At 39.8% G+C, this 24,605-nt stretch overlaps 3 protein-coding genes across 3 annotated transcripts; 2 read left to right on the top strand and 1 right to left on the bottom strand.

Moving 5' to 3' along the window:
- Positions 1–14,585: 14,585 nt before the first annotated feature.
- Positions 14,586–15,644, top strand: LOC141620784 (uncharacterized). The gene has a single exon (XM_074437565.1). The coding sequence runs from the start codon at positions 14,586–14,588 to the stop codon at positions 15,642–15,644; it is 1,059 nt and encodes a 352-aa protein (XP_074293666.1).
- Positions 15,645–18,222: 2,578 nt separating this feature from the next.
- LOC141620782 (uncharacterized) lies at positions 18,223–18,699 on the top strand. The gene has a single exon (XM_074437564.1). It carries the CDS (start codon positions 18,223–18,225, stop codon positions 18,697–18,699), a length of 477 nt encoding a protein of 158 aa, XP_074293665.1.
- A 2,368-nt stretch (positions 18,700–21,067) lies between these two features.
- LOC141622069 (heavy metal-associated isoprenylated plant protein 12-like) lies at positions 21,068–22,412 on the bottom strand. Its single transcript, XM_074438129.1, has 3 exons — positions 22,238–22,412; positions 21,906–21,981; positions 21,068–21,586 (listed from the first exon to the last, which is right to left on the bottom strand). The coding sequence occupies exons 1-3, from the start codon at positions 22,241–22,243 to the stop codon at positions 21,291–21,293; spliced, it is 378 nt and encodes a 125-aa protein (XP_074294230.1). The 5' UTR covers positions 22,244–22,412; the 3' UTR covers positions 21,068–21,290.
- Between the last annotated feature and the right edge of the window lie 2,193 nt (positions 22,413–24,605).

The following is a 24,605-nucleotide window of genomic DNA, read 5'->3' as shown; positions in this document are numbered from 1 at the left end:
AGAGGGATATCTCATATATACGGATTTACCCCATTTAGCACCTTACGCAATACTGGCTACATATTTTATTCTAAACAATGTTCATGTTTGATATTTAATAGTTTACATTTTTTTTTTACTTTTTTTTTAAAGAGAGGATCAATTCATTAATAAATCAGTTAGTCTTGCTGAAAACGGGTCGGAGCAAGTGGGGTAATGACACTCACAAAACGGATGGGGGATAAGGTGGGGGCACCCCCATGTGCTTCCCTCTCTCCTCTATTTGGGTTATTTGTGAGAGGAAATGATATCCGTCACTCCAAAGTGACGGATACGTGTCGTCTTCAATGAGATTTTGTGTTAATAAATAGTCATACAACATCTACAACATGTGTCAAATTTAACCGAATACAACTCGACTTGAACCAAATAAAATAAAATCTCGTTAAAAAAAAAACCTGTAAACTTGAATTACTCCAAAGCACATCCTCCATCATATTGCCGGAAACAGCTTTTCACGAGAGGATCATAGAATCTTGAGCCTTGACGAGAGACGATTTCATCTCACCAAATTAAGTGCAACCAACAAATCGAAAACATATGTAATACCATATAGCGATCCGTTATGAAATTAATTTTCCGCATCTTCACCATATGAGGAACGACCAAAGCGCTCTTATCTATATTTTTCCAATAGAACTAAACCTAGAAAGACAAGGACTGAAAAAATTCCGTAAAAAAAGACAGACAAACAGATCTCACCAAAAGGGAGACTTTTATTGATTAATTCATAAAGTTTCATACTAAGAATTGATAAATAAAGATATTTAGGGGCTTACCATCGATCAATAGTTGATGGAAGCCCCAAATTTAATTGGTAGAGGCTAGAGTTTTTTAGAGAGAAGAGAGAGAGAGAGAGAGAGAATCATTATACTTCCTCCTCATTTCTCCTTACTTTTGATTTTTTGTTTAATAATTATAAACTCATTTGTCTTTCCTTTCCTTAATAATCGTTTATAATTGTAAACTATTGATCAGGACGAAGGGACTAATTAATAAATTACACTAAGAGTTTCAGCGTGAGCAAATTGCAAAAACAGACCATAAATGACAGATTTTATTAGAAAGTTTGACCAACAAATTTTTATTTGTGGAATTAATTAAAGTGTTTGGTAATCAGCATATTAAGATTAGTAGAATGAAGTAGATTTTCATAAATTTGAATATGGCAACCCAAAATGTTGGGGTAAGCAGCATGTTATAAAACAACATATGGACCCAAAACATGTTATTTCAATATATTACCAAACATCGAAATTAACATATTAATTGATCAAACATGTTAAAAACCCGAATATGCTATGAAAATTTTGAACATGTTTACCAAACACCCCATATGCGAATTTGGTAATAAGATCCCTAATTAAAAGTCAGACTTTGTTTGATTTACTATACGAAATTGGGTTCAGAAGATAAAATGTTGAGGTCTTTTCTCGTGTGCATTGAGACATTGTTCAACATAACTAGCTCCAGAGTAAGGAGATTAGTTTATAAGCTAGTCGGCTTCTCCTATTACAAATTGATTTTAGAGTGAAACTTCACTTACTTGCGGGCTTGTTTCATTTATCTAGGGCAAATAAGTATGTAGTTATTTCTCGTGTGCATTGAGACATTGTTCAACATAACTTCTCTTTTTTTTTTGTTACTCCGAGTTGAATTTATCCGATCCAAATGTTAATGGCCCAATTCTAAGAAGATTATAGTTAGCTCACTTGTCAAAGCCTAGTATGGCAAGGCACGAAAAAAGGGTTTAAGGTTATAAGTTATAACTCAAAGAGGCTCTTGAAGATTTCGAAACTACCTTAAAACTTGACTCAAAAAATAAAGATATTATACGAGAGTTCCACTCTATGGTTGATTGCATAGCGCAAAATCTAAGTTCCAAACATGTTGGTTACCAATTTGACCCATTGGGCTTGGATAGGAAAGTTAAGAAACCTCTTCTTAACAATGACGTGGTTGATAAATCTGTTCTTTTTTGTGAAACGGGTGAAGTCTCTTGTAATTTTGTGCTGCCGGTCAATGATGCAAGTAATGAACACAAGAGAGCTCTTAATAACTCTGATGTGGTTATGGATTTTCTTAACACTGATGACGATTGCTCACCTCCTTCAGTTCAGTGTTTTGCCAACCCCTCCTCTACCTTACACCACCTTTAGATCGTTTGGATGTTAGTAATGAAGTAAGTTTCAATGAATGTTAGCTCTACTCCTTGCTCCAATCAAAATCAAGGGGCTCATTTACTCAAATTTAACAAGAAAGGCGGAGACCATTCTCATCTAAGAATCGATGCCAACTTATAAAGTCCTCCTTCAAGGTAAAGAAATTCATGTACACCAGCATAAATTTTTAACTACAATGAAATTTCGTGTTCACAACCTTCCACAAAAGAAAACTCTGACGGAAACTCCCCATGAAGAAATTTCAAGGGAAGCAGGAGTTCCCCCTTCAAATCCTTTGTTTGGGATGCTCATTGAGATCTCGAGTTTTGAGTCATCTGAGAATGTTGAGTTGGTTGAGGAGGAGGTTATTCTTCAAATTGATAAGAAGAAAAGTATATCGTTGGACTCTTCTATTGTTAGCAAGATTTCCTTGGAACAATTTCATTTTGCAGCACTTACGGAGCATTCGAGCAAAAAATGTCACCGCAAGAGGGATCACTTCAAGGGTCGAGATCAAATGTTTAGGGCTACTGCTGGTAAGTTGAAGACCAAATCTTTGTTTTTGTCGAGAATTTAACTGGTGTTTCCAGCTACCTAAGACGACATCTACAGATAAGAAGACGAAAAGAAAGAATGCCAATCTGATCCTTTTCAACAACCATTATCATCCATCTTTCAAGAAACGTCAGCTTTATTCTTCAATTTCGTCATATTTCTAAGATTACCAGGGATATATAGTTGGATTTCAAGTACTTTTGGGGTCTCTAATATGCCCCTTAGGGATGGCAATGGGTCGGATTGGATCGGGTTTTGCAAAATCCAAACTCGATCCACTTACTTATTGGATCTCAGATCCATATCCATACCCAATCCATACCCAAAATTTTAAAATCCATACCCAATCCATTATACTTTTTTCAAACTCATACCTGCTCCAAATCCATACCCGATCCACCATATAATCCAAAACCCAATCCGAAACTTGATTTGACTACATAAAAAATTAATCTTATATAAGAAAATTGAAATTTCAAGTTTAAGAAAGCCTAAATTTTCAAATATATCCGATTGGATCGGGTTCGGGTATGAATGGATCGATTTAAATTTGGTTCGGGTTTTCCAATAGTGGATATGGATATAAGTTTTTAAATAGCGGATGGAAAATGGGTTTTTTAAGGGTGGGTTTGGATCGACTTTTTTTCCTTGGGTTTGGGCAATAATTTCCATCCATGTCGCCCGTCGGTATGGTCGCACGAGCCGAGCTTTGACCGAGCCGATCTCGAGTTGCTCGCGAGCTGTCTCGTCTCATTAACACCCCTAACCGGGACGGAGGGAGTACAAGTTTGTTTTGATGATTTCTTAGAGGGATATCTCATCTTCATTTGCCCTATATAGCTAGAGCCCTGTAAAACGTCGTCGACGTTTTAAAAAAAATCGTCGACGCTTTTCATAAAAAAGACGCCCCCTACCCTTACTCTCCCTCTCTCTACCCAATTCTCTCCCAATCAAACAACACTTAAAAAAAACGATGTTCTAACCTACACGAGCAATCCACATCAACGAAACAACGATTCAATGTCAAACAACGAGCAATCCGCATCAAATGCTAACAACGAGAGGTAAGTAATTACACAATCTATTTTTATTTCAATCGAATTAGTATGATTATTGAATTACATGTTAAGTTGATATATTGAATTATATGTTAAGTCTTCATAGAAATAGTATATTTACATTACCTTGTGAATAGAATTAGGATGAATGGAACAAACACGCCCAAACCCGTCGAAAATATTTGTTAGTTGTCAATTAGGACGTGTAGATTCATAGTCCCTCATGGACAGGGACGTCTAGAATCAAAGTCCCTCATGGATGGGGACGTAAATCTTCAAAGTCCCTCATGGACAGGAACGTGAACGTTCAAAGTCCGTCATGGACGGGGACTTTGAATTTCAACGTCCTCCATGGACAGACTTTGAATATCAACATCCAATGTGGGTATGGACGTGCACTATTCACGTCCAGTATGGTGAGGGACGTGTACTGTTCACGTCTATCATGGTGATGAATGTGAACATTCATTGTCCGCTCATGGTTCGGACTATTAAATTGGTTTTTCTTCATTTTATTTAGTTTTTTTTTCCGTAAATTTAGGTCTTTTTACATATTTTAGCATCTAATCATTATTAATTTTGCGTGTTAACAGGATTTATTTGATAACGGTCTGCCTTAGTAAAAGCATCAAATGGGTCCAAAAATCGTAAGCAACCCGAGTTGTTAGGCTCTTAATTTCGTTGTTCAAGGTGCGGCCGAACCAGAAAGAAGATCGATCCCGATATTCCCGAGAAGCCTAAGAAGAAAGGGACATCTAAGTGTGAGTGTTTGTTTCGGGTTCGAGCCGTTGAGAACCGGGCTAATGATATAAATAGGAAGGAGTTGATTGTTTGGAACATTTTGACCTCGGAGAAAGGTGGATATCACAACCACCAAGTAGGAAAGTACAAAGACGGTCATAGACATTTTTGTTATTGTCAAATGATCTTCAGTCAACCACGCCACAAAATTATTGTAATCTAAACAGTTAAAATACGCTTTCATTGGATTATTAATTGACCCGGAAATTTTGATGATAGCGTTTTTGCCACAACGATTGCAAAATTGATTCTTAAAATTAAGGCCTTCAATTGGGTGGTTTCTCCACGTACATTGAGGATGATGTCGACATAAGTAGAGAGATGAAGAAGAAAATAGAAGTGAAAAATAGAAGAAGATGAAGATGAGTGACAAATAGAAGAAGATGAATATGTTAATATAGTTGAGATTTAGGACAAAAGGGACCGTTATAATTAAAAAAATAACCGTTACAATTCAAAAATATAACAGTTATAATTCAAAAAACACTGTTATAATTCAAAAATAACCGTTATAATTCAAAAATAACTGTTATAATTAAAAAAAGACCGTTATAATTAAAAAATAACCTTTATAATTCAAAAATAACTGTTATAATTCAAAAAGACCGTTATAATTCAAAAATAACTGTTATAATTCAAAAATAACCGTTACAATTCAAAAATAACCATTTTGAACTGACTTCTTATAAATAGCCCATTCTATGTCAATTTCAAGTACAACATCAATTCCTATTCACTCACTACAATACTAAAATGGTTCTCACAAATACTCAGAAAATCGGAGCTCATCAACTAAGAATCGATCAAATTGTTGCGAATTTACCAGTGCTAGTTTCTCGCCTTGAATTAGTGGTTCCTAGTGCCACTGTATGACACTTGCTTGAAAATCCTCTACTTGGTAGCCATTGTATCATCTTATCCGGAAACCCGGATTACATACTAACTCCAGCAGGTACTGATGAGGTTGTTTTTGATGAAACATTAACCGAGAAGATGTGGGAGTTTCGCGGGTTAAGAAGTGATCTCTTTCTCTATTTTGAGCGCATCCTGACCGTGATCGATTACGCAAGACTATCAGAATTATGTGCCGGTAGAGTGTTCAACCTAAGAATGTCAAACTCTACATCGCTGATTTGTTGGATCAATATGTTCCTAGCCAACCTGGAGAAATTGAGGCTCGAGATTATGTACAAGATCTGGAATCGTCATCTTCATCATCGAAAGATAATTGAGTTGGACTACGCTTTAATTAAGGTTGTATTTTAATTAAGTTTTAGACTACATTTTAATTAAAGTTGTGTTTTAATTAAATGTTGGACTACGTTTTAATTAAAGTTGTATTTTAATTAAGTTTTATGTACTTCCGTCATGTGTGTTTTATGTAATTTCCTTAAGTCTATTTTACTTAATCTTTAATTTAAATAAATGTAGTGCCGACTCGTTCATTTCAATGCATAACATTGAAAGCACTAAAAATTTTCACACAAGCAAAATATTCATACATAACGAAAGAGAATAAAAATATCTATACACAACACAAATAAAAATATCCGTACATAACAATAAAAATATACACTACGTTGTACTCTCATCATCATCATCATCATCATCATCATCATCATCATCATCATCATCATCCCCAGCATCATCCTCGGCATGGTCCTCGGCTCTGAAGAACGGCTCCATCTCCACCAATTTTCGCGCATATTGTCACTTCCTGTCCACGGTAGGCTGTCTATAATTCTGTGAGAAATGATGACTAAGAGCTCGGGATACCTCCGGGCTCCTCGCTGAAAGGGAGTGAGCGAAACTGAGTACGGCGTGTAAGGGGGTAGAAGTGTGGATGAGAAATCTTCCTATACCAAACCATGTATCGAAGATCACTCTGAAAAGGCATCAAAGCTCGGTCAAACCGCTCTCTCAAAACTATCTCGGCATCACTCAAACCCCACTCCAAATCAGGAGTATCTCCATAAGATAGCCTATAACACAAGGCCGACTTAGCCGGACGATAGTCAACAGTCGGGAACCGCATAGGTGTCGGGATAACCTGAACATACCCGTACTGACGGAGACAACTATCATGCTGGTACGACTCTACTATATCCAGAAATCTAATCAGGCCCGAGTAGAGCGAAATACTGCAAGCCCTATGAGGACTAACACCATAAGGGAGCCACGTCACGTGCTCCGCCCTAAACCCGTCCAACCTCTACCTGTGCTGCTTCAACAACCAAACATCTCCCCTAAACCTAGGAACCCGTGACCAAGCCTCGACAAGTGGTCTCCCCTCGACATAATATACGGAGTGTGGTCGGAACATGGGAAAGTACTCATATATCCAAGCCTGAAGCAACGATAGACAACCGCTAACACCCTGGCTTCCCTACGCGAAGCCATCCCCAACTGTCGATTCAAGTAGGCCAATGTCGCGTCCCCCCAAGCATACGTTTCGATATCACTCAACTCATTAAACAACGGCAACATACGGGCAATAGCCCTATCACTAGACTTGTCCGTAAACAAAGTCTATCCTACCAACAACATCATGTAAGCCCTCAGCGAGTCATGTTGGTTACCCGTCTCCGCAAGCTCTATCAATTTCTTAACCGTCACTCCACCACTTTTGTAAAACGGTGGTTTCACCTCTTTAAGAGGCACACCAAATAAAGCAGCCACCTTCCCCTTCATACCGATCTCCTCACTCGTAGATCCCTCCTCCATAACCCTTATGCCATCCACCCGTATCCCAAGGATCTTCTCAACATCATGCAACAAGATAGTAATCTCACCAAACGACATATGAAAAGTGTTGGTGTCGGGCTGCCACCTCTCTACAAAAGCGCTAATGAGGTTTTCATCCAAACCGGTCGTCAAAGAACGCCTCAAATGATCAAGTCCACTCTTACTAACTCTCTCAATAACACCATCATGGACCTTCATCTTACTTATCTTCTCTAGAGCTCCCGGCCTCTCGTAACACGTGATCCACGATCTCATTCCCTAACCGGTCCAACTACCATAAGCTACGTGGCCACCAAAGCTACGTAGGACTCTAAGGACACTCGGACCACCCTCAACCGGACCCGTAAGACGCAAAGATGCATCCGGAGTCTTTGTCTTCTTCCTCCCCGTGCTACTAGATGAACCATCACCAAGCGGCACATATCGACCTCTACCATCCCGTACCACCTTCTTAGGTGGTAGTACGGCGGCCTCTTCGTCAATAAAACGAGAGTCACCCTCCTCCTCATTGATACGGTCGTTATGTACCAAAAATAAATATCTAAATATAACTAACAGAAGCTAGCGATAAGTAGGGTCGATCTCCACAGGGAGGCAAAAATGAGATTTATCTGTTTTAAGTTAGTCTAAGAGTAACGGGGGTTTGAGTACGATTTCTAAACTAAGAGAGGAGACAAGAGAAATTGAGCGATAAAAATAAAGGGATTAACAATAAAGAGAGAGAGAACTAGGATTGTCGGGTCATCAATGAATGTCAGTCAATTGCAGCTAAGGTCACAAATTAGTCGATGTGTCGGTCTAAGGGGCAACGAATATCTCCTTTCGGTCTTAATTCGTCCTAAAATGCTATTAGCTTAACTTTCGCCCTCACTAAAGCATCATATTGTTCACTGCGGGTCCCACCCCTTCCAACCTTTACGTCTAGATCAAGGCTTACCAATATTAAGTAGGATAAATTCATCGATTCAAATAGCTAGAAACAATTAAAGCAGTGATTAACAACATAGACTTAACAACAACGACAAATCCGTAAACCTAATTAGCAATTAACATCGGTTCATCGACTCCCCTAAATCCTAGCAGGGAAATTAGCTAAACATAGATAAGGGAAGAGTAAGAGCGAAAAATAAAGGAATAAACAACATCATAAATTAAAAATAAAGTAAAGGAAGAAAAAGAGTAAGGAAAGGAATTACTGATTAAGAGATCCGGAAAAGAATGGTGGAAAAGTGTTTTACAGAGAAAAGAGAGAAGGAAAAACATGAAGTGTGATAGAAGCGTCGTCCTAGTAGTATCCAGGATAATTATGACCTAATCCCGACTTCCTTTATATAGGGAAGCGAGATTTTACAAACATAAACCCAATCACGGACTAAAAATCCCGAGCCCAATAGCAAACCACTCGATCGAGTGCTTTTAAACTACTCGATCGAGTAAAATAAAGCTTAAACCACTCGATCGAATAGAAAATCTACTCGATCGAGTAAATCCTAAAATGCAACTACTCGATCGAGTAGAAAAAGGACTCGATCGAACATAATTGTACTCGATCGAGTACTTTCCAGCGCACAATTTCCTGCTTCGCGCACTGAACTTCAAACGGCTGCCATTTCTTCGTTACTTGGGAAAACAGGACGATTCTGGTGGCGTTGGAAATATAAGAGGACAAGCTTTCATCTCCAATTGGAATCACCTGAATATCAGTTGTAGAACTCGAGATATGGCTCTCCAAAGTAGGCACTAGCAATTTAAAGTTCTTCCTTTGCTCGCCTAGCTATCTTTCTTCTTTGCGCATCTCAAAATAGCTACATTCCCGCTCCAAATTCACTCTTCCTCCAAATGCATGCTAAACGGACTGTAAAAGGCTTGATTTCACTACTTTCTGGTTCATTCCTGCAAATAAGACAAAACAAACCAAAGTAGCATATTCGGGGCATTTCGTAGCATAAACTACGATAATAGCATAGAAATACGTGCATAAAAAGGCCTAAAAAGACTATATAAAATGCACGTATCAAATCTCCCCAAACCAAACCTTTACTCGTCCTCGAGTAAACTAAATGCAAACTAATGGAACGGAAAAGATAACTCAGAGCTAGCTACAAATGCCCACTTAAACCAATTTAATGCAAGCTAAAATCAACAGTTACAGCTACAATGATCATTACGCAAACGAATTATAAGATGTCCATAAATTAAGCTGACCTATCAACCCTGCAAGACCAACAAAATCGGACTCTCTCGTGGTCACTCTTCTCTCATGAAGCAAAGGGTGAATGTTATATGTAAAAGAGAGAAGAAAAGACAGTCACTCACCTAACTGCGACCTACATAGCATGCATGCAACAAAAATGAAAGACAATTCAAGTACTAATGCACACACTCCAACCAATAATGTCCGTCACAGCCGAGGGCTTACAAATAATATGGGAATAGTGAGGTTCAGGTGAGAAAAGGCAAAACAAGTTATGAAAATGTGGAGGTAAAAGCGTCAAGCTAGTTCCTAACAGGACCATAATAAACCATCTGAATCTCAACTGACTGAAAAACTAAGTACAAGTGCCCTTCATTTGGCACACAGCTCACTAAACTCATACACAATCTGCTCAAAAATATAGAATGGATGAGTCAGACGGTCACAAACTTCCCTTTTTTAACATCGTCTAAATGAAACAACTGAAACAAATCAAACTTTTTTTTTTCAACTTTTTTTTTTCTTTCTCACGTAATCACCTTTTTTTTTTTTCATTTTCCATTGTTTTTTTTTCTTTCTTTCCACGTTTTTTCTTTCTTTTCTTTTTCAATTCTTTTTTTTCTTTTCTCCTTCCTTAATTTACCACCAACTCCATATAAAGGGATACGGGCCAAACTGCAGACGGAAAATCATACCACAAAAGACATACTAAACTAGCTTGACTAGGCAGGCTCAGTTTTAGATGTGGCTAATGGGTCAAAAAGGCAAGTTTTGGCTTAAGTGGAGCTAAATGGGTGAAAAATATAAGGAAAAGGGAAATTTGCAAGCACCTCCCTGCATGTGACACCGACCACAAACCCGAATATGTGCATTTGACAAGAAATTGAATGTCATAAAAGTGCAAAAATGATGAACATGCTATGCTAGGAGTACTACTCTCAATTCCTAATGAACTGGTCATGAATGTCACCAGTTATAAGGCTCTAAAACTCAGAAATTGTAGAGTAGGTTGCCAATTTATCAGGTCAAGTCTAAACAGTCAGCTATATTTGAAGAAAAACTCGTAGATATGCGCAAGACTCAGCTAATAACTGTCAATAAAGTGCAAGGCTCAAGTAAAAAGACAAGTTATAATGCAATTTCATCACGGAAATCTACCGTTCCGACTCAACCTATATGCAAAAATAAACGTAAACATTTTTTGAATTTTTGAAATTTTTCAATTTTTATGAGATTTTCAATTTTTATGAAAATAAACAACAATGCATACTGAAATTAAACGTGATAACAGAAATGCAATAAAAACAAGATGCAGACACAGATATAGATGCATAACCTCCCCAAACCAAACCGTACAATGCCCTCATTGTACCAAAACATGGAAAGGAAATGCAAACTAAAAGAGAAAGAGAGTAAATACGGAAAGCTCACAAGATTGCGCAAATACGGGACCTCCCCAAACCAGCCAGCAACGTGGGAGGTCACTAATAGCTCCGAAACATCGTCACAAGAAGCTAATCCAAACAATGGGAGTCCAAAACAGCTCGATCGAGAGAAATAGTGGTCGATCGAGTTATTTTTTTTTTTTTTTTTTTTTTCAGGTACTCGATCGAGTGATTTCAGCAGCAAAAGCTCTCGATCGAGTACAAAAAGTACTCGATCGAGTGATCCTTAGTATATTCCTGCAAAAGACGCAATAAAAACAGCCCGCAAAACTAACAAAGCAATCATACTGATATAGTCTATGGTACGAAGACCAATTATTACACACAACTGAAATAAGATGCAATGTTTGAAAAACAACTAAAAATAAATCTCCTGTTACCTCCCGGTAGCGCTAGTTTCAGACAGTCCCACTCGACCTTCTTTTTCATCCAAATTGCTCTAATTAGCCTGGTCAAAACAGCTCAAAGCGCAAAGAAGAATCGATCAAACAATTGCGCATGTGCTACACAAAAATGTAAGTAGCACCATAAAATAGCAATAGCATAGGAAATTAAAATGAAATAGCATTTAAGTCTAACAAATTTCCTATGACAGCTCCTAAAAACATCCACAAAATTATTCCTCCCTTCAGCTAAGGGCGGAATATAGAAGCTTAAATTAACCGCGAGTGAAAAATAAGAGAGCTCATGAGCATTTGACTCAAAAATAATGCGAGTATAATCCAGATGCACTGACGGGTTTATATTGTGAAGTAGAGGAATCTGGTCTTCTAAAGGAGAAGGTGGGTATTCATCCCAAATGCAAGGGACAGTAAAGTCAATTGGGTCAATTGGGTCCTCAACAATAAGTTCATCCATAATATCGTCATAACTATCCCATTTAACCTCAAGACTGTCAAAAATTTTCTCCTCACTTTCCTTAGGGCCGGACTCGTCAGTAGGGAAGTTCTCAAAGAGACCTTCCCAGTCGTCCTCACTATCTGTGCAAGAATCATAGAGGGGTTCTAAATTATCCTTAAAAAAAGGGTTATCAACCACGCTAATGGTCTCCTCTATTTCTCCGTCAGTATTTCCTAAAACGGTTTCCAAGGTCTCACCCACCCCCTCATCTGAGTCAACATGAAGAGAGAAATTGGGTTTAAGAGTTTCAGTAGCAAACCATTCAAAAAATTCTAATACCTCTTTTACGGGGATTCCTTCGAGATCCCACCTACCATTAGCTCGAGGTATGCTCGCGTAGGGGCATTAATTCCCCGGATGATAGACTGGCATATTTGGAGTCCCGAAAGCATTCCTCGTCTTGGTTCGAGCCACTCCTCCCACCTGTCTATATAAGAACCAAAACTTTCGTTCTCTCTCTGCGGAAAGTCAAGAACGAAAGACATAAGAACGGTCTCAAGGAACCGAGGTTCCTTGAGACAAGAAATAGACTAAATAAAAACAGATACAACTGCGATGCCTCCCCGGCAACGGCGCCAAAATTTGATACGGTCGTTATGTACCAAAAATAAATACTTAAATATAACTAACAGAAGCTAGCGATAAGTAGGGTCGATCTCCACAGGGAGGCAAAAATGAGATTTATCTGTTTTAAGTTAGTCTAAGAGTAACAGGGGTTTGAGTACGATTTCTAAACTAAGAGAGGAGACAAGAGAAATTGAGCGATAAAAATAAAGGGATTAACAATAAAGAGAGAGAGAGAGAACTAGGATTGTCGGGTCATCAATGAATGTCAGTCAATTGCAGCTAAGGTCACAAATTAGTCGATGTGTCGGTCTAAGGGGCAACGAATATCTCCTTTCGGTCTCAATTCGCCCTAAAATGCTATTAGCTTAACTTTCGCCCTCACCAAAGCATCCTATTGTTCACTGCGGGTCCCACCCCTTCCAAACTTTAGGTCTAGGTCAAGGCTTACCAATATTAAGTAGGCTAAATGCATCGATTCAAATAGCTAGAAACAATTAAAGCAGTGATTAACAACATAGACTTAACAACAACAACAAATCAACTTTCCACCATAAAGACTAACTAAAAATAGATTCAATCGAACCTCCTAGAGAATCCTAGGGTTTCGTCTATCATTTTCCTTAGTTTCCTCCTCTTTCTCGAGGCCTTTTCCTTCGATTTCGATCGTAGGGAGAAGGATTTTGCTTTGTTTTCTTTGTTGCTTTTGTTTTTCTATGCAGGGACAGATTGATAGTTCGATGCAAGGCCTCATTCGGGACGGGAAGCGGCCGATGGGAGAGACAACGGAGGGAGAGGATGGTATATTTGAATGGGAAGAAGGTTTTGACGATGGAAAGGGAAAGGAGAAACTGCTACTTGTCGGGAAAATTTGGGCTTCTAAGTCGATTAACGCGAAAGCTGCCATTGAATCGATGATTAGACTTTGGAACCCTACAAAACCTATGGCAGGCAACATTATCGATGCTAAGGAGAAAGTGTTCGTCTTTCGATTTGGGTGTGAGCGAGACAAAGCGAAGGTTCTCGAGGGGCAACCATGGCATTTCGATAAATTCTTGTGGTGCTTTAACGAACCAAATTGTGAAGGTAAGATCACTGATGTTCCGCTATTTTTCTTCCCAATTTGGACAAGGGTTTATGATTTACCATTTGCGGGAAGGTCGAGTGAAACAAATATAAAGAAAATTGGTGCTGCTTTAGGGTCCTACATTGCCATGGAAGTAGGACCGAACAATGAACTTGACAGGGCGGTACGAATACGAGTACTGCAGGATGTTCGTGCCCCATTAAAATCAACCGTGCCAATCAAGATGAAGGGGGGTAGGGTTGTTGAGTTTGATGTAAAGTATGAACGACTCCCATTATATTGCTATGGATGTGGGCATATTGGGCATGGCGAGAAGGATTGCGATGAGGGGCCATACGAGGAAGGGGAACTGCGCTTTGGAGAGTGGTTGAGAGCATCCCCATGGAAGGTTACAAAAACAACCAGTGAGGGTCCGGGTAGGGCAAGGAGGGATTTGAGTACTGTCTTCGAATCAGAGAAGATGCAAGCTGGTGAATTCGATATAGCAAAGATGATTGATAAGCTCCAAGCGATTGCGATTGATCTCAAAATGAAAAAGAACGGGGCTTCTGAGGAGAATCAGGTGTATGGTAGAAAAGAAGGGGAGGGGGAGAGGGTGTCTGAAACTGAGCAGGGAGAGGAGAGAAGGGTGATGCTTTCTGCGGGTATGGAAACAGAGGCTGACTCTGTCCCAGGCTGTGGAGGGGAAACGGTGGGATATGATGTAGTTGGGGAGGTTGAGGGGCAGGGGATACAGTTGGAGGATACCACGGGGGCACAGGGAAGCAGGCAGGGAAGCAGGCTGGTTGTGGGGCTTAGGCGAGAAGAGGGGGGTGGAGCTGGGAATAAAATGGGAGAGAAGGGGACTGGGAAGTGGACGAGGATGGCGAGGGAGGTCATTGTGATGAGTAAAGGAGGTGGGAAATGTGAAATAGGGAAAAGAGGTCGGGGTGAGGAGGTGGGAGAGGACAGCAGCAAGAAACTTAAAATTACTACAGACGGGGACGTCTTGATATCTGAGGCGGAGGTTGAGGGAGCTCAACCACGCCGGGCCCAATGAATCTTCTAAGTCTCAACTGTCGGGGCTTGGGCAACCCCGATGCTGTAAATAATCTCCGTGCTCTTGTACGGAAGGAGGCCCCGGCCATACTTTTTTTGTGCGAAACTAAGCTGTGTGGTCGTGACATGAGGAGAGTGAGAGAGAAATTGGATGGGTATTTTGGGATTGAGGTTGATAGCATGGGGAGGGCTGGTGGACTGGCTCTTATGTGGAGAAAGGAGTTGAATTGTACGCTCATGACGGCTTCTCTTCATCACATTGATATGACGGTTCGTGAAGGGGAGAGAGAATGGCGAGTCACGGGTTTTTATGGATGGCCATCAGTAGCGGATAGACACTTATCGTGGGAGTTACTTCGGCTGCTAGGCAGGCAGTCTAATCTTCCGTGGTTATGTATGGGTGATTTTAATGAAGTTTTATATTCGACTGAGATGAAAGGAGGGAGTAGAGCACAGTGGCAGATGAATAATTTCCAAGCAGCTGTGAGCGACTGTGGGCTCAAGGATATTGGTTGGGAGGGGTACCAATTTACTTGGGATAATGGGCAAGTGGGAGAAGCTAATAGACAGAGTATGATTGACAGGGCTATGTGCACGACCTCGTGGCTTGATATCTTCCCTTACGCGAAGCTGTTCCACTTAACGAGAGAGTGGTCTGACCATGCTCCAATTAAATTGCGACTGGATAACCGAGTGGCGGCACAGACAGCTAAGCGGGGTTTCAAGTTTGAGCAGATTTGGATTGGGGAGGAGGGATGTGAGGAGGCAGTGAGACGCGGGGTGGAAAAAGGGAGTGGCGTATTGGGCGAAGTAATTAGAGCTTGCACCTGGGAGCTAAATCAATGGAAGAAGTCAAGCATCAAGAAAATTGGGTACCTGATCGAACGCAAAAACCGTCAGTTGACTCGTTCAACGGATGGTAACCGGTCTGAAGAAGAGATTCGACGGAGGAAAAAACTTGTTGCTGAGATTGCTACTCTTAGGCGACAAGAAGAGCAGTATTGGCGTCAACGATCACGGGCTCTATGGCTAGCGGATGGAGATCGAAATACTTAGTTTTTCCACACTAGGGCGGGAGAGAGGAAGAGGAAATATTATATCGGAATGCTTGTTGACGATAATGGGGTGGAACGGGCTGGTCATGATGATGTTGCGGGGGTGGCTACGGCCTACTTTAGGCAACTGTTCTCTTCTTCCCAACCAAGTGGCTTCGATGGGGTGTTAGCAGGATTGGAGGGACGGGTGCTAGAGCGTATGAACCTGATGTTGAGACAAGAATACCGAGAAGAAGAAGTGGTCGAAGCTTTGAATCAAATGCATCCTCTAAAAGCGCCGGGACCGGATGGTATGAATGCTTTATTTTTCCAATCTTTTTGGCACATAATTGGACCAGATGTGACTGCCACGGTTCTGGAAGTTTTAAGAGGTGAATTGGATCCGGGAGACTTTAATGAGACTAATATCGTTTTAATTCCAAAAAAGAAAGCGCCGGATAAAATTCGAGACTTCCGACCGATTAGCTTGTGTAATGTGGTGTACAAGTTAGTCTCAAAAGTTCTTGCAAACCGTCTCAAAAATTTTCTGGGTGAAATTGTGTCAGAAAATCAAAGTGCTTTTACCCCGGGCCGTCTTATCACGGATAATGTCCTCATTGCTTTTGAGATGTTTCATCATATGAAGAGTTCAAGACAAGCTGAGGGGCACATGGCAATTAAGCTGGACATGGCTAAGGCCTACGATAGGATCGAATGGCGGTTTCTGAGACGGGTTCTGGAGGTGATGGGTTTTGACCAAGGGTGGATCAGCCAGGTGATGAGATGTGTGTCATCGGTCTCATTTTCAGTCCTCATAAACGGAGTTCAGACAGAGGGGTTTCGGCCTGAGCGTGGGTTACGCCAAGGGGATCCTTTATCCCCATACATGTTTATCCTGTGTGCAGAGGCATTATCCAATCTTATGCGACGGGCTATTGAACACGGCTCTTTGCATGGACTGCGGATAGCAGCTACAGCTCCTACTATCTCTCATTTATTCTTTGCGGACGATAGCATATTTTTTGTGAGAGCAACGGAGGATGAGGCGGAAGTGGTGAGTGATATTTTAAGGAGATACGAAGCTGCGTCGGGGCAATTAGTCAGCTTGGATAAGACCACGGTGTCGTTTAGCAGAGGAGTTCCAAGGGCGAGACGAGATGGGGTTGTGGGTAAGTTGGGTGTGAGCGAGGTGGAGGTCCAGGAGCGTTACTTAGGCTTGCCTACGGTTGTTGGGAGATCCAAAAAAGTTCTCACTGATATTATTCGTGACAAGTTAAGTAAAAGGTTACTAGGTTGGCGTGGGAAAACATTGTCTAGGGCTGGTAGGGAGGTTCTTATAAAGGCTGTGGCCAATTCTCTTCCTACCTATGTGATGAGTGTATTCAAAATCTCGGCGAATTTTTGTAACGAGCTCCGGTCTTTGGTCTCTCGGTTTTGGTGGGGACATGGCGAAGGGAAGCGAGGTATTTCGTGGGTATCTTGGAAGCAGCTGTGTAGACCGAAATGTGAAGGGGGGATGGGCTTCCGTGATTTTGAGCTTTTCAATGATGCGCTACTGGGAAAGCAAGCTTGGCGGCTTGTCTCGGACCCGGAATGTTTATGGGCTCGGGTCATGAAGGCTCGCTACTATCATACCGGAGATTTTATGAGTGCGGGGATAGGGTACAGGCCAAGCTACACATGGAGGAGTGTGATGGGTGCCCGGAGTGTCTTGGAGAGGGGGCTGCGTAGACGGATTGGTGACGGGAAGGATACGAGCGTGTGGGGGCATGCTTGGGTGGCGGGTTCGAGTAGTGGAAAGGTCATTTCGCCTTGTGGACCGGGTAACGAGCTGATAATGGTGGTGGATTTGCTAGAGCCGGATGGTAGAGGGTGGAATGTGACGATGTTAAACCAGCTGTTTCTCCCGTTCGAAGTTAAGAGGATCCTTAATATACGCCTTAGTCCACATGCGCCGAAGGATACGTGGTACTGGTGTTTGGATAAATAAGGGGAATACTCGGTCAAGACGGCTTATGCGAATATTGTTGGGGATTTATATGAGTCGGGTGGTCCGTCGAACTGGGAAAAGGAGAGGTGGCTTTGGAATCGGCTGTGAAAAGTTCGGGTCTGGCCTCGCATCAAACTATTCTTCTGGCAACTGTGTAGTGGAGCTTTGGCTACATTGGAAAACATCGCAACTCGAGTGCGAGGTGAGTCTCTTAACCCTTGTTATTTTTGTGAGTCTAATCCCGAGTCTTGTTTACATCTTTTTCGAGATTGTAGTGTGGCTAAATGGGTGTGGGATGCGCTGGGGGTGGACTGGAATGATGGCGGGGATGGCGGGGAATGTGCGGGGGGAGTGCGTGAATGGGTGGAGTGTTTATGGCGAGGTCTGGAGGTGGGGAAATATGGGAAGTGCATGGTTGGGTGCTGGGCTATTTGGGAGCACAGGAACAAAATGATCTTTGATAAGGAAGTTTTGGAACCGGCACGTATTGTTCAACGCACACGTGACATTTTAGCTGAGATTGAGTCCGGTGGAAGTGAGGGGCAAAGGTAGGGTGGGCAGGAAGGGGGTGGACAGCAGGGAGCAAGAGAATGAGGGTTGGAGACCGGCCATGGGTACTTATGTTAAAATCAATGTGGATGCGGGAGTCAAGGAAGGGGAAGGGGTGAGTTCGGGGGCGGTTTGTCGAGATGGAGGAGGAGCAGTAATGTGGGGTATAATGGTGGTTCGAGAAGAGGAATGGGATCCCAAGTTTGCAGAAGCGATGGCGGTACATGATGGGTTGGAGGAAGCAAAGGCGAGGGGCATCCAACAAGTGGTGGTCGAGAGCGATTGTATTCAAGTCATAGAAGCTCTCAAGGATAAACGTAGCGGGAGGAGTTCGTTTTCGCTTCTAGTTGATGACATTTTATTGCTTTGTAATAGCTTTCAGGCGGTAGTTTGGTCTCATACTAGTCGTATTAATAACTCTGTAGCTCATGCTTTAGCTCATGTCGTTCCTAGAATAGTCGGTAAAACGGTGTGGCCAACTTTGTTACCTCCGTGTGCAAACTCGGCAGCGGATTATGATTTATCGTTAATGCATTAATACCCTTTGGGGTGTTTTCTTCAAAAAAAAAAAAAAAAAAAAAAAAACGACAAATCCGTAAATCTAATTAGCAATTAACATCGGTTCATCGACTCTCCTAAATCCTAGCAGGGAAATTAGCTAAACATAGATAAGGGAAGAGTAAGAGCGAAAAATAAAGGAATAAACAACATCATAAATTAAAAATAAAGTAAAGGAAGAAAAAGAGTAAGGAAAGGAATTACTGATTAAGAGATCCGGAAAAGAATGGTGGAAAAGTGTTTTACAGAGAAAAGAGAGAAGGAAAAACATGAAGTGTGATAGAAGCGTCGTCCTAGTAGTATCCAGGATAATTATGACATAATCCCGACTTCCTTTATATAGGGAAGCGAGATTTTACAAACATAAACCCAATCACGGACTAAAAATCCTGAGCCCAATAGCAAACCACTCGATCGAGTGCTTTTAAACTACTCGATCGAGTAAAATAAAGCTTAAACCACTCGATCGAATAGAAAATATACTCGATCGAGTAAATACTAAAATGCAACTACTCGATCGAGTAGAAAAAGGACTCGATCGAACATAATTGTACTCGATCGAGTACTTTCCAGCGCACAATTTAATTTCCTGCTTCGCGCACTGAACTTCAAACGGCTGTCATTTCTTCGTTACTTGGGCAAACAGGAGGATTCCGGTGGCGTTGGAAAGCTAAGAGGACAAGATTTCATCTCCAATTAGAATCACCTGAATATCAGTTGTAGAACTCGAGATATGGCTCTCCAAAGTAGGCACTAGCAATTTGAAGTTCTTCCTTTGCTCGCCTAGCTATCTTTCTTCTTTGCGCATCTCAAAATAGCTACATTCCCGCTCCAAATTCACTCTTCCTCCAAATGCATGCTAAACGGACGGTAAAAGTCTTGATTTCACTACTTTCTGTTTCATTCCTGCAAATAAGACAAAACAAACCAAAGTAGCATATTCGGGGCATTTCGTAGCATAAACTACGATAATAGCATAGAAATACGTGCATAAAAAGGCCTAAAAAGACTATATAAAATGCACGTATCACTCATCATCATCATCATCATCATCATCATCATCATCATCATCATCCTTATGCTCAACCACATAGTCAAAATGCTCCTCCTCCTCAGCATCAGAATCGGCTACTAGGTGCCTACAAAATGCAGTCGGTAAACCAATCTCGGTCATAACGGGTTCGGGAGTAGCGTCGGGAGTAGGGTCGGGAGAATGGCGTATTTCGATGCCCCTACCCCTACCTCCCCGACCACGACGTGACGCTAACGGTAAAGGGATACGCAGCTTAGAGCCCATTACTCTTCGATCTTTCGTACAACCTAATGAAGTCATAATGTAATCTTCGCTGTTCGACATCTGCATTTACGAGATTAATAAGTTAGATAAATAAAAATAAACAAGTTTTCATACAAAATAGTTGGAATATATCTCACTTCTCCAAAATGAAATAGTGAGGACTCAATTCACTTGTCGTTGTGTAGTGCTCCTTCGCTCAATCAAATGTTTCGTTTTTTTCAATCTTTGTGAGAAGTACTTTAATCAAATTAAGGGTAAATAAATACTCTGTAACTAAGACGGAGGAAATAATTTTTTTTTGGTATATCACTAGATGACTTTTTTGTTTACTATTCTTACAATGATTATGATTTATGGAGTGAGTTCTACGGTCATTGAATCGCTTGGGTGAAACATACAAGATTCACTCAAACGAGTCATTTCGAAATGGTCCTAGTGCATGACCTACGTTACTACGTAGAAAAAAAATATGATACATTTCACAAGTGGCTTGTCCGAAACACTCAATTGCATCTTTTGATCTCTGTTCCCTTCACCAATCTATCTATGTATGTATTCAACAAACACAAATTCTTGTTTCAGACGGACACTTTTGGTCTTATTTGTCAGACGGATAAAATGTTGCCATTTTTTTAGAAAATGTAACCAATTAATTCACAAAATGTTATGACTAGAGGTGTCATTTTTTACCCTGAAAATGATGTGAATAATAATGGTAACATGTTATCAGAAAATAAAAACATTTTATTGTAAAATGATGACATGTTACCCGTCTTATTTCAGACCAAAAGCAATGGTCTTAAGAAAAGCATAAAAGTAACATAACAAATCATATCCAGTCATCTAGAGGGTAAGAATTATTTACTCGAAAAAGTTTACATGATAATCAAACAACCATTCAGATATCATAAAAATGAAATTCTTTTTATAATGATGAAATATAATCTCCATTACAACTTAAATCACACCCTAACACTTCTGTCTTCAATTTTACGCCGTACCCTTAATCAAGAGTTAAGGGAAGGGAAAATAAATAATTATAAAAATAATCTTACGTAATAATTCAACAAAACTCTAATTAATAATCACCATCACCTCTAGCTACAACTAAATCATATCAAAACGTGTTTAAGGCCGTTTTACAATACTTTTGGTAAAACGGCCTACATTTACTAAAACAATAGGTTAAAAAAACCATAGTAACTACTTTATAAATATATTTACGTAAAGTAATACGGTTTTAAAATAAATTAATGCAATCATAGTGGCTTTAATCAACAAATAACACATGCATTTGGGTCTTCTTCAATGCTTTTAGCATAGTAGGGAATAGTAGGATAACCCTGGACATATCCGGTCATCATCTTATGGGCCGGATATATGTATTCGAGTTTCTTCGGTTCATCTTTCTTCGGCTCGTCTTTTTTCTTCTCCGGTTCTTTCACCGGCCCAACTGAAATAATTTGCGTATTGTAAACTTTCCTCAATTTGCTAACGATTGTCACGGCGTCTATGTCCCCTGTTAGCGTCAATTTCCTTTCCTTCATGTCCATTGATATTGAGTCGATCCCTGCAGATTTATTTATTCAATTCATATAATTAGATGTCGAATTTTAAATATATATCGACTAGGGTAAAATTGCGTACATATAATTAATTATAAAGCCTAGGAAGCACGTTCCTGCATGATTTATTGCATTACTAATTCGCTCCTTAGGCTCTGCTTTAATATTGTTACCAATTCGTTGGTAAATGTATCTATAGTGAGTGATCTAATCGTAATTTAATTAGTGTAAAACTGGTTTATATTATAAGATTTACGATTATATAATTGACACATTAGAAAATCAAACAAACAAAGAATGATAGATCAATGCATAATTGCATACCAAAAAGTGATGAAACCATCTTCATAGCCTTTTGCTTGGACTTCTCATCATGGACATCCAATTGTAGAATCACTTTCTGAAAAAAAAAAAAAGGAAAAATAATTATAAGGGGTCAGTTAAGTATAAATAAATGTACGCATGTACTACTCGATATAAATGTATACAATTAAATGAAACAGATGAAGTCAACAGATTAAACATTAGCTAAATGTAGCACAAAAGTAGATATAATGATTTGAGTTAACAAATAATCATAATATTAATGTTGTACAGTAAGGGGGCTCAATCAGCACTTTCGCGTTTTTACAAGAATAGAAGTAAGGGGGTGTTACCTTCATTCTTTGAAGAGAGGATTGGATGATCTAAGAAGTTGAGATTATTTCTGGAGTAGAAGTGCAAAAAAAAAAAGCTAAATAAGTTTATTAAAAGAGGGGGAAATAAGGGGATTTATTTAGTTTGAAATGTAAGTACTACTCTTTACTTTGATTAATGAGTGAAGAGAAATGTAAGTGAAGAAATGTGTGTCAGAGAGTATTTATGGACACAATTATTGAATTATTGTGTCAAGCACGAAACTTTCTGTAGTTCGTAAATTCTTAAACAGTAACGAATTACGAAAGGAAACAGAATGCAGTAACGAATAAATGGCAGAGATCAGATATACCGACAGAGGAAAGGTAGTGACACGGTGCGGAACCGCTGCCTTAAAAACTATTTCTCCGGTGCGACCGTGGTGGCGATCAGCGACGACCGGTAGTCCCCAAGGATTACACTACTGCTGCCTCACAAACTCGCCCACTCGAGTTTGCGAGACCTGGAACGATATCAAATAGCAATACCCAGAAATTTAGAGAGAGCAGAGAAGACGAGAGAAGAGAGTTATGTTTTTCTGTGTGTTTTGATAGGGAAGTCGGGCTCTTATTTATAGCCAAAACGCAGCAACAGAAGTGGCAAAAACCGACTCCTAAAATGTTGCAGTCAAGGGCTACAAACGTGGAGCATGACCCTCATGTTGACAGTCAGTTGGACTGACTGATTCAACTCAACAACACAGCCCAAAAACAAAACTCAGATGCGGCCCAAAAAGATAGGCACAGCCCGCCGCAGGCGATTGCCAAATCCCAAATCCCGAATCCCGATCCGGGCACGGGCGCACGCGCGCGTGTGCGAGCTGAATTAAGCACCTCGCAAAGTCTTTACAAAAGACTCCCCATGACCACTAGTGATAAGGTAAGGGAAGGGGTGTTATATAAACCCATAAAACACCCACTTCCTCACCAATGTGGGACAAATGGAAACTAAGAAAAAGGCTCTCAAAGCCTCTATTTCCAACACTTTCTGAGGACCAAGTCAGCTTAGTACAGCTTGAGAGTACTAACCCAAATTAAACGTCGTCTTTTTTCGGAGCGACGTGTGTGTTGATATTAGAACCCTCAATCAGTTCAGGTTGGATTTAGGTCGAGTCAAACCGATTAAGGTGATCATTTGATTGTTACGGTGTATTTTAAATTGTGGAGGTCGTTCATTAGGTAAATAACCTTTTACGAAATTGTTTATATGTATGTTAATAACACAAATTTTGAAATTAGTGAAAATGAGAGCACTTATAACGCAAGTGATTAAGTGAGAATCGAACCCCCGACTTTATAGTTAGTACGAGTATAAGAAATCTCTTATCACTTGACCTAACTCGTGTTCTCTATCATATCCAATCTATACAAATGGGTGTTATTAACCTTTTTTGTCTTAAAAAGGAAAATACTCATCTTATCTTTACTACTCCCTCCGTCTCGGTCAATTGTTATCCTTTGGTTTTGGCACAAAGACCAAGGAAAGAGGAGGGACCAATAACTAAATAACAAGTGAAACATATTAAGTGTGAATGATCAAATTGTTTATCAAGTTCATTCTTAAAATAGAAAGAACAATAAATAACTGAGACACCCAAAAATGAAAAAAGACAACAAATAACCGGGTTATGAATCTTTTTAAATTATTGAACAGAATTACAGATCTCAATTTTGCAAGACCCTTGACCATATCAAATATTTAAAGACGACTTTCAAGTCAATGGGTAGTTCTTGTTTTCGTTCGGTTTCTACTTTTCTTCCGAAGTTGCTTGTTTAGTGCTTAGTGCTTACTCGTCTCCAAGAACTTTCGTAAATGGAGAGCTATCAATTAATAAATGAATGGATGCAAACAGAATGTGTCACTTTTCACTTATGACACAGATTTACCTAAGCCGTTTTATATGAAACAAAGAGTAACAACTTACTCATATTCATATGATAAATTATATCTCTCATCATTTAGTTATTAGAAAACTATAAAATTAAAACTTAAAACCTTTAAAATTTAAATTTGATACATTTGAAAAATATAACAATTAGTACCACAATTTATAATTTTCGTTCCTCTATAAATAGAGATCACTTTTGATATATTTGAGGTTTATTTTGATTATACTCACATATTCACATCACATAATTGACATATTCATAACAATGAGATATATTCACATCACGTAATTAATATACTCATCAGATATTCATATTACATAATTAGCATATTCACATAGATTAAAAATTATATTCACAAAGTAAAACTCACATACTCACACAACTAATATAGATATTCAAACAATATAACATACATGTTCACAAATTACTTGTTCATATGAACAACAAACATTTTATTGAG

Source organism: Silene latifolia, chromosome X (genome assembly GCF_048544455.1).
Source record: "Silene latifolia isolate original U9 population chromosome X, ASM4854445v1, whole genome shotgun sequence".
Lineage (NCBI taxonomy): Eukaryota > Viridiplantae > Streptophyta > Magnoliopsida > Caryophyllales > Caryophyllaceae > Silene > Silene latifolia.
The sequence above is the reverse complement of the archived record's forward strand: the minus strand, read 5'-3'. Positions and strand labels throughout refer to the sequence as shown.

Excerpts from the sequence above, each read along its gene's own strand:
- LOC141620784 (XM_074437565.1), top strand. The coding sequence starts at position 14,586 with ATGAATCTTCTAAGTCTCAACTGTCGGGGCTTGGGCAACCCCGATGCT.
- LOC141620782 (XM_074437564.1), top strand. The coding sequence starts at position 18,223 with ATGGGTACTTATGTTAAAATCAATGTGGATGCGGGAGTCAAGGAAGGG.
- LOC141622069 (XM_074438129.1), bottom strand. Across the intron at positions 21,587-21,905 it reads GATGGTTTCATCACTTTTTG|GGATCGACTCAATATCAATG; the intron begins GTATGCAATTAT and ends ATAAATCTGCAG.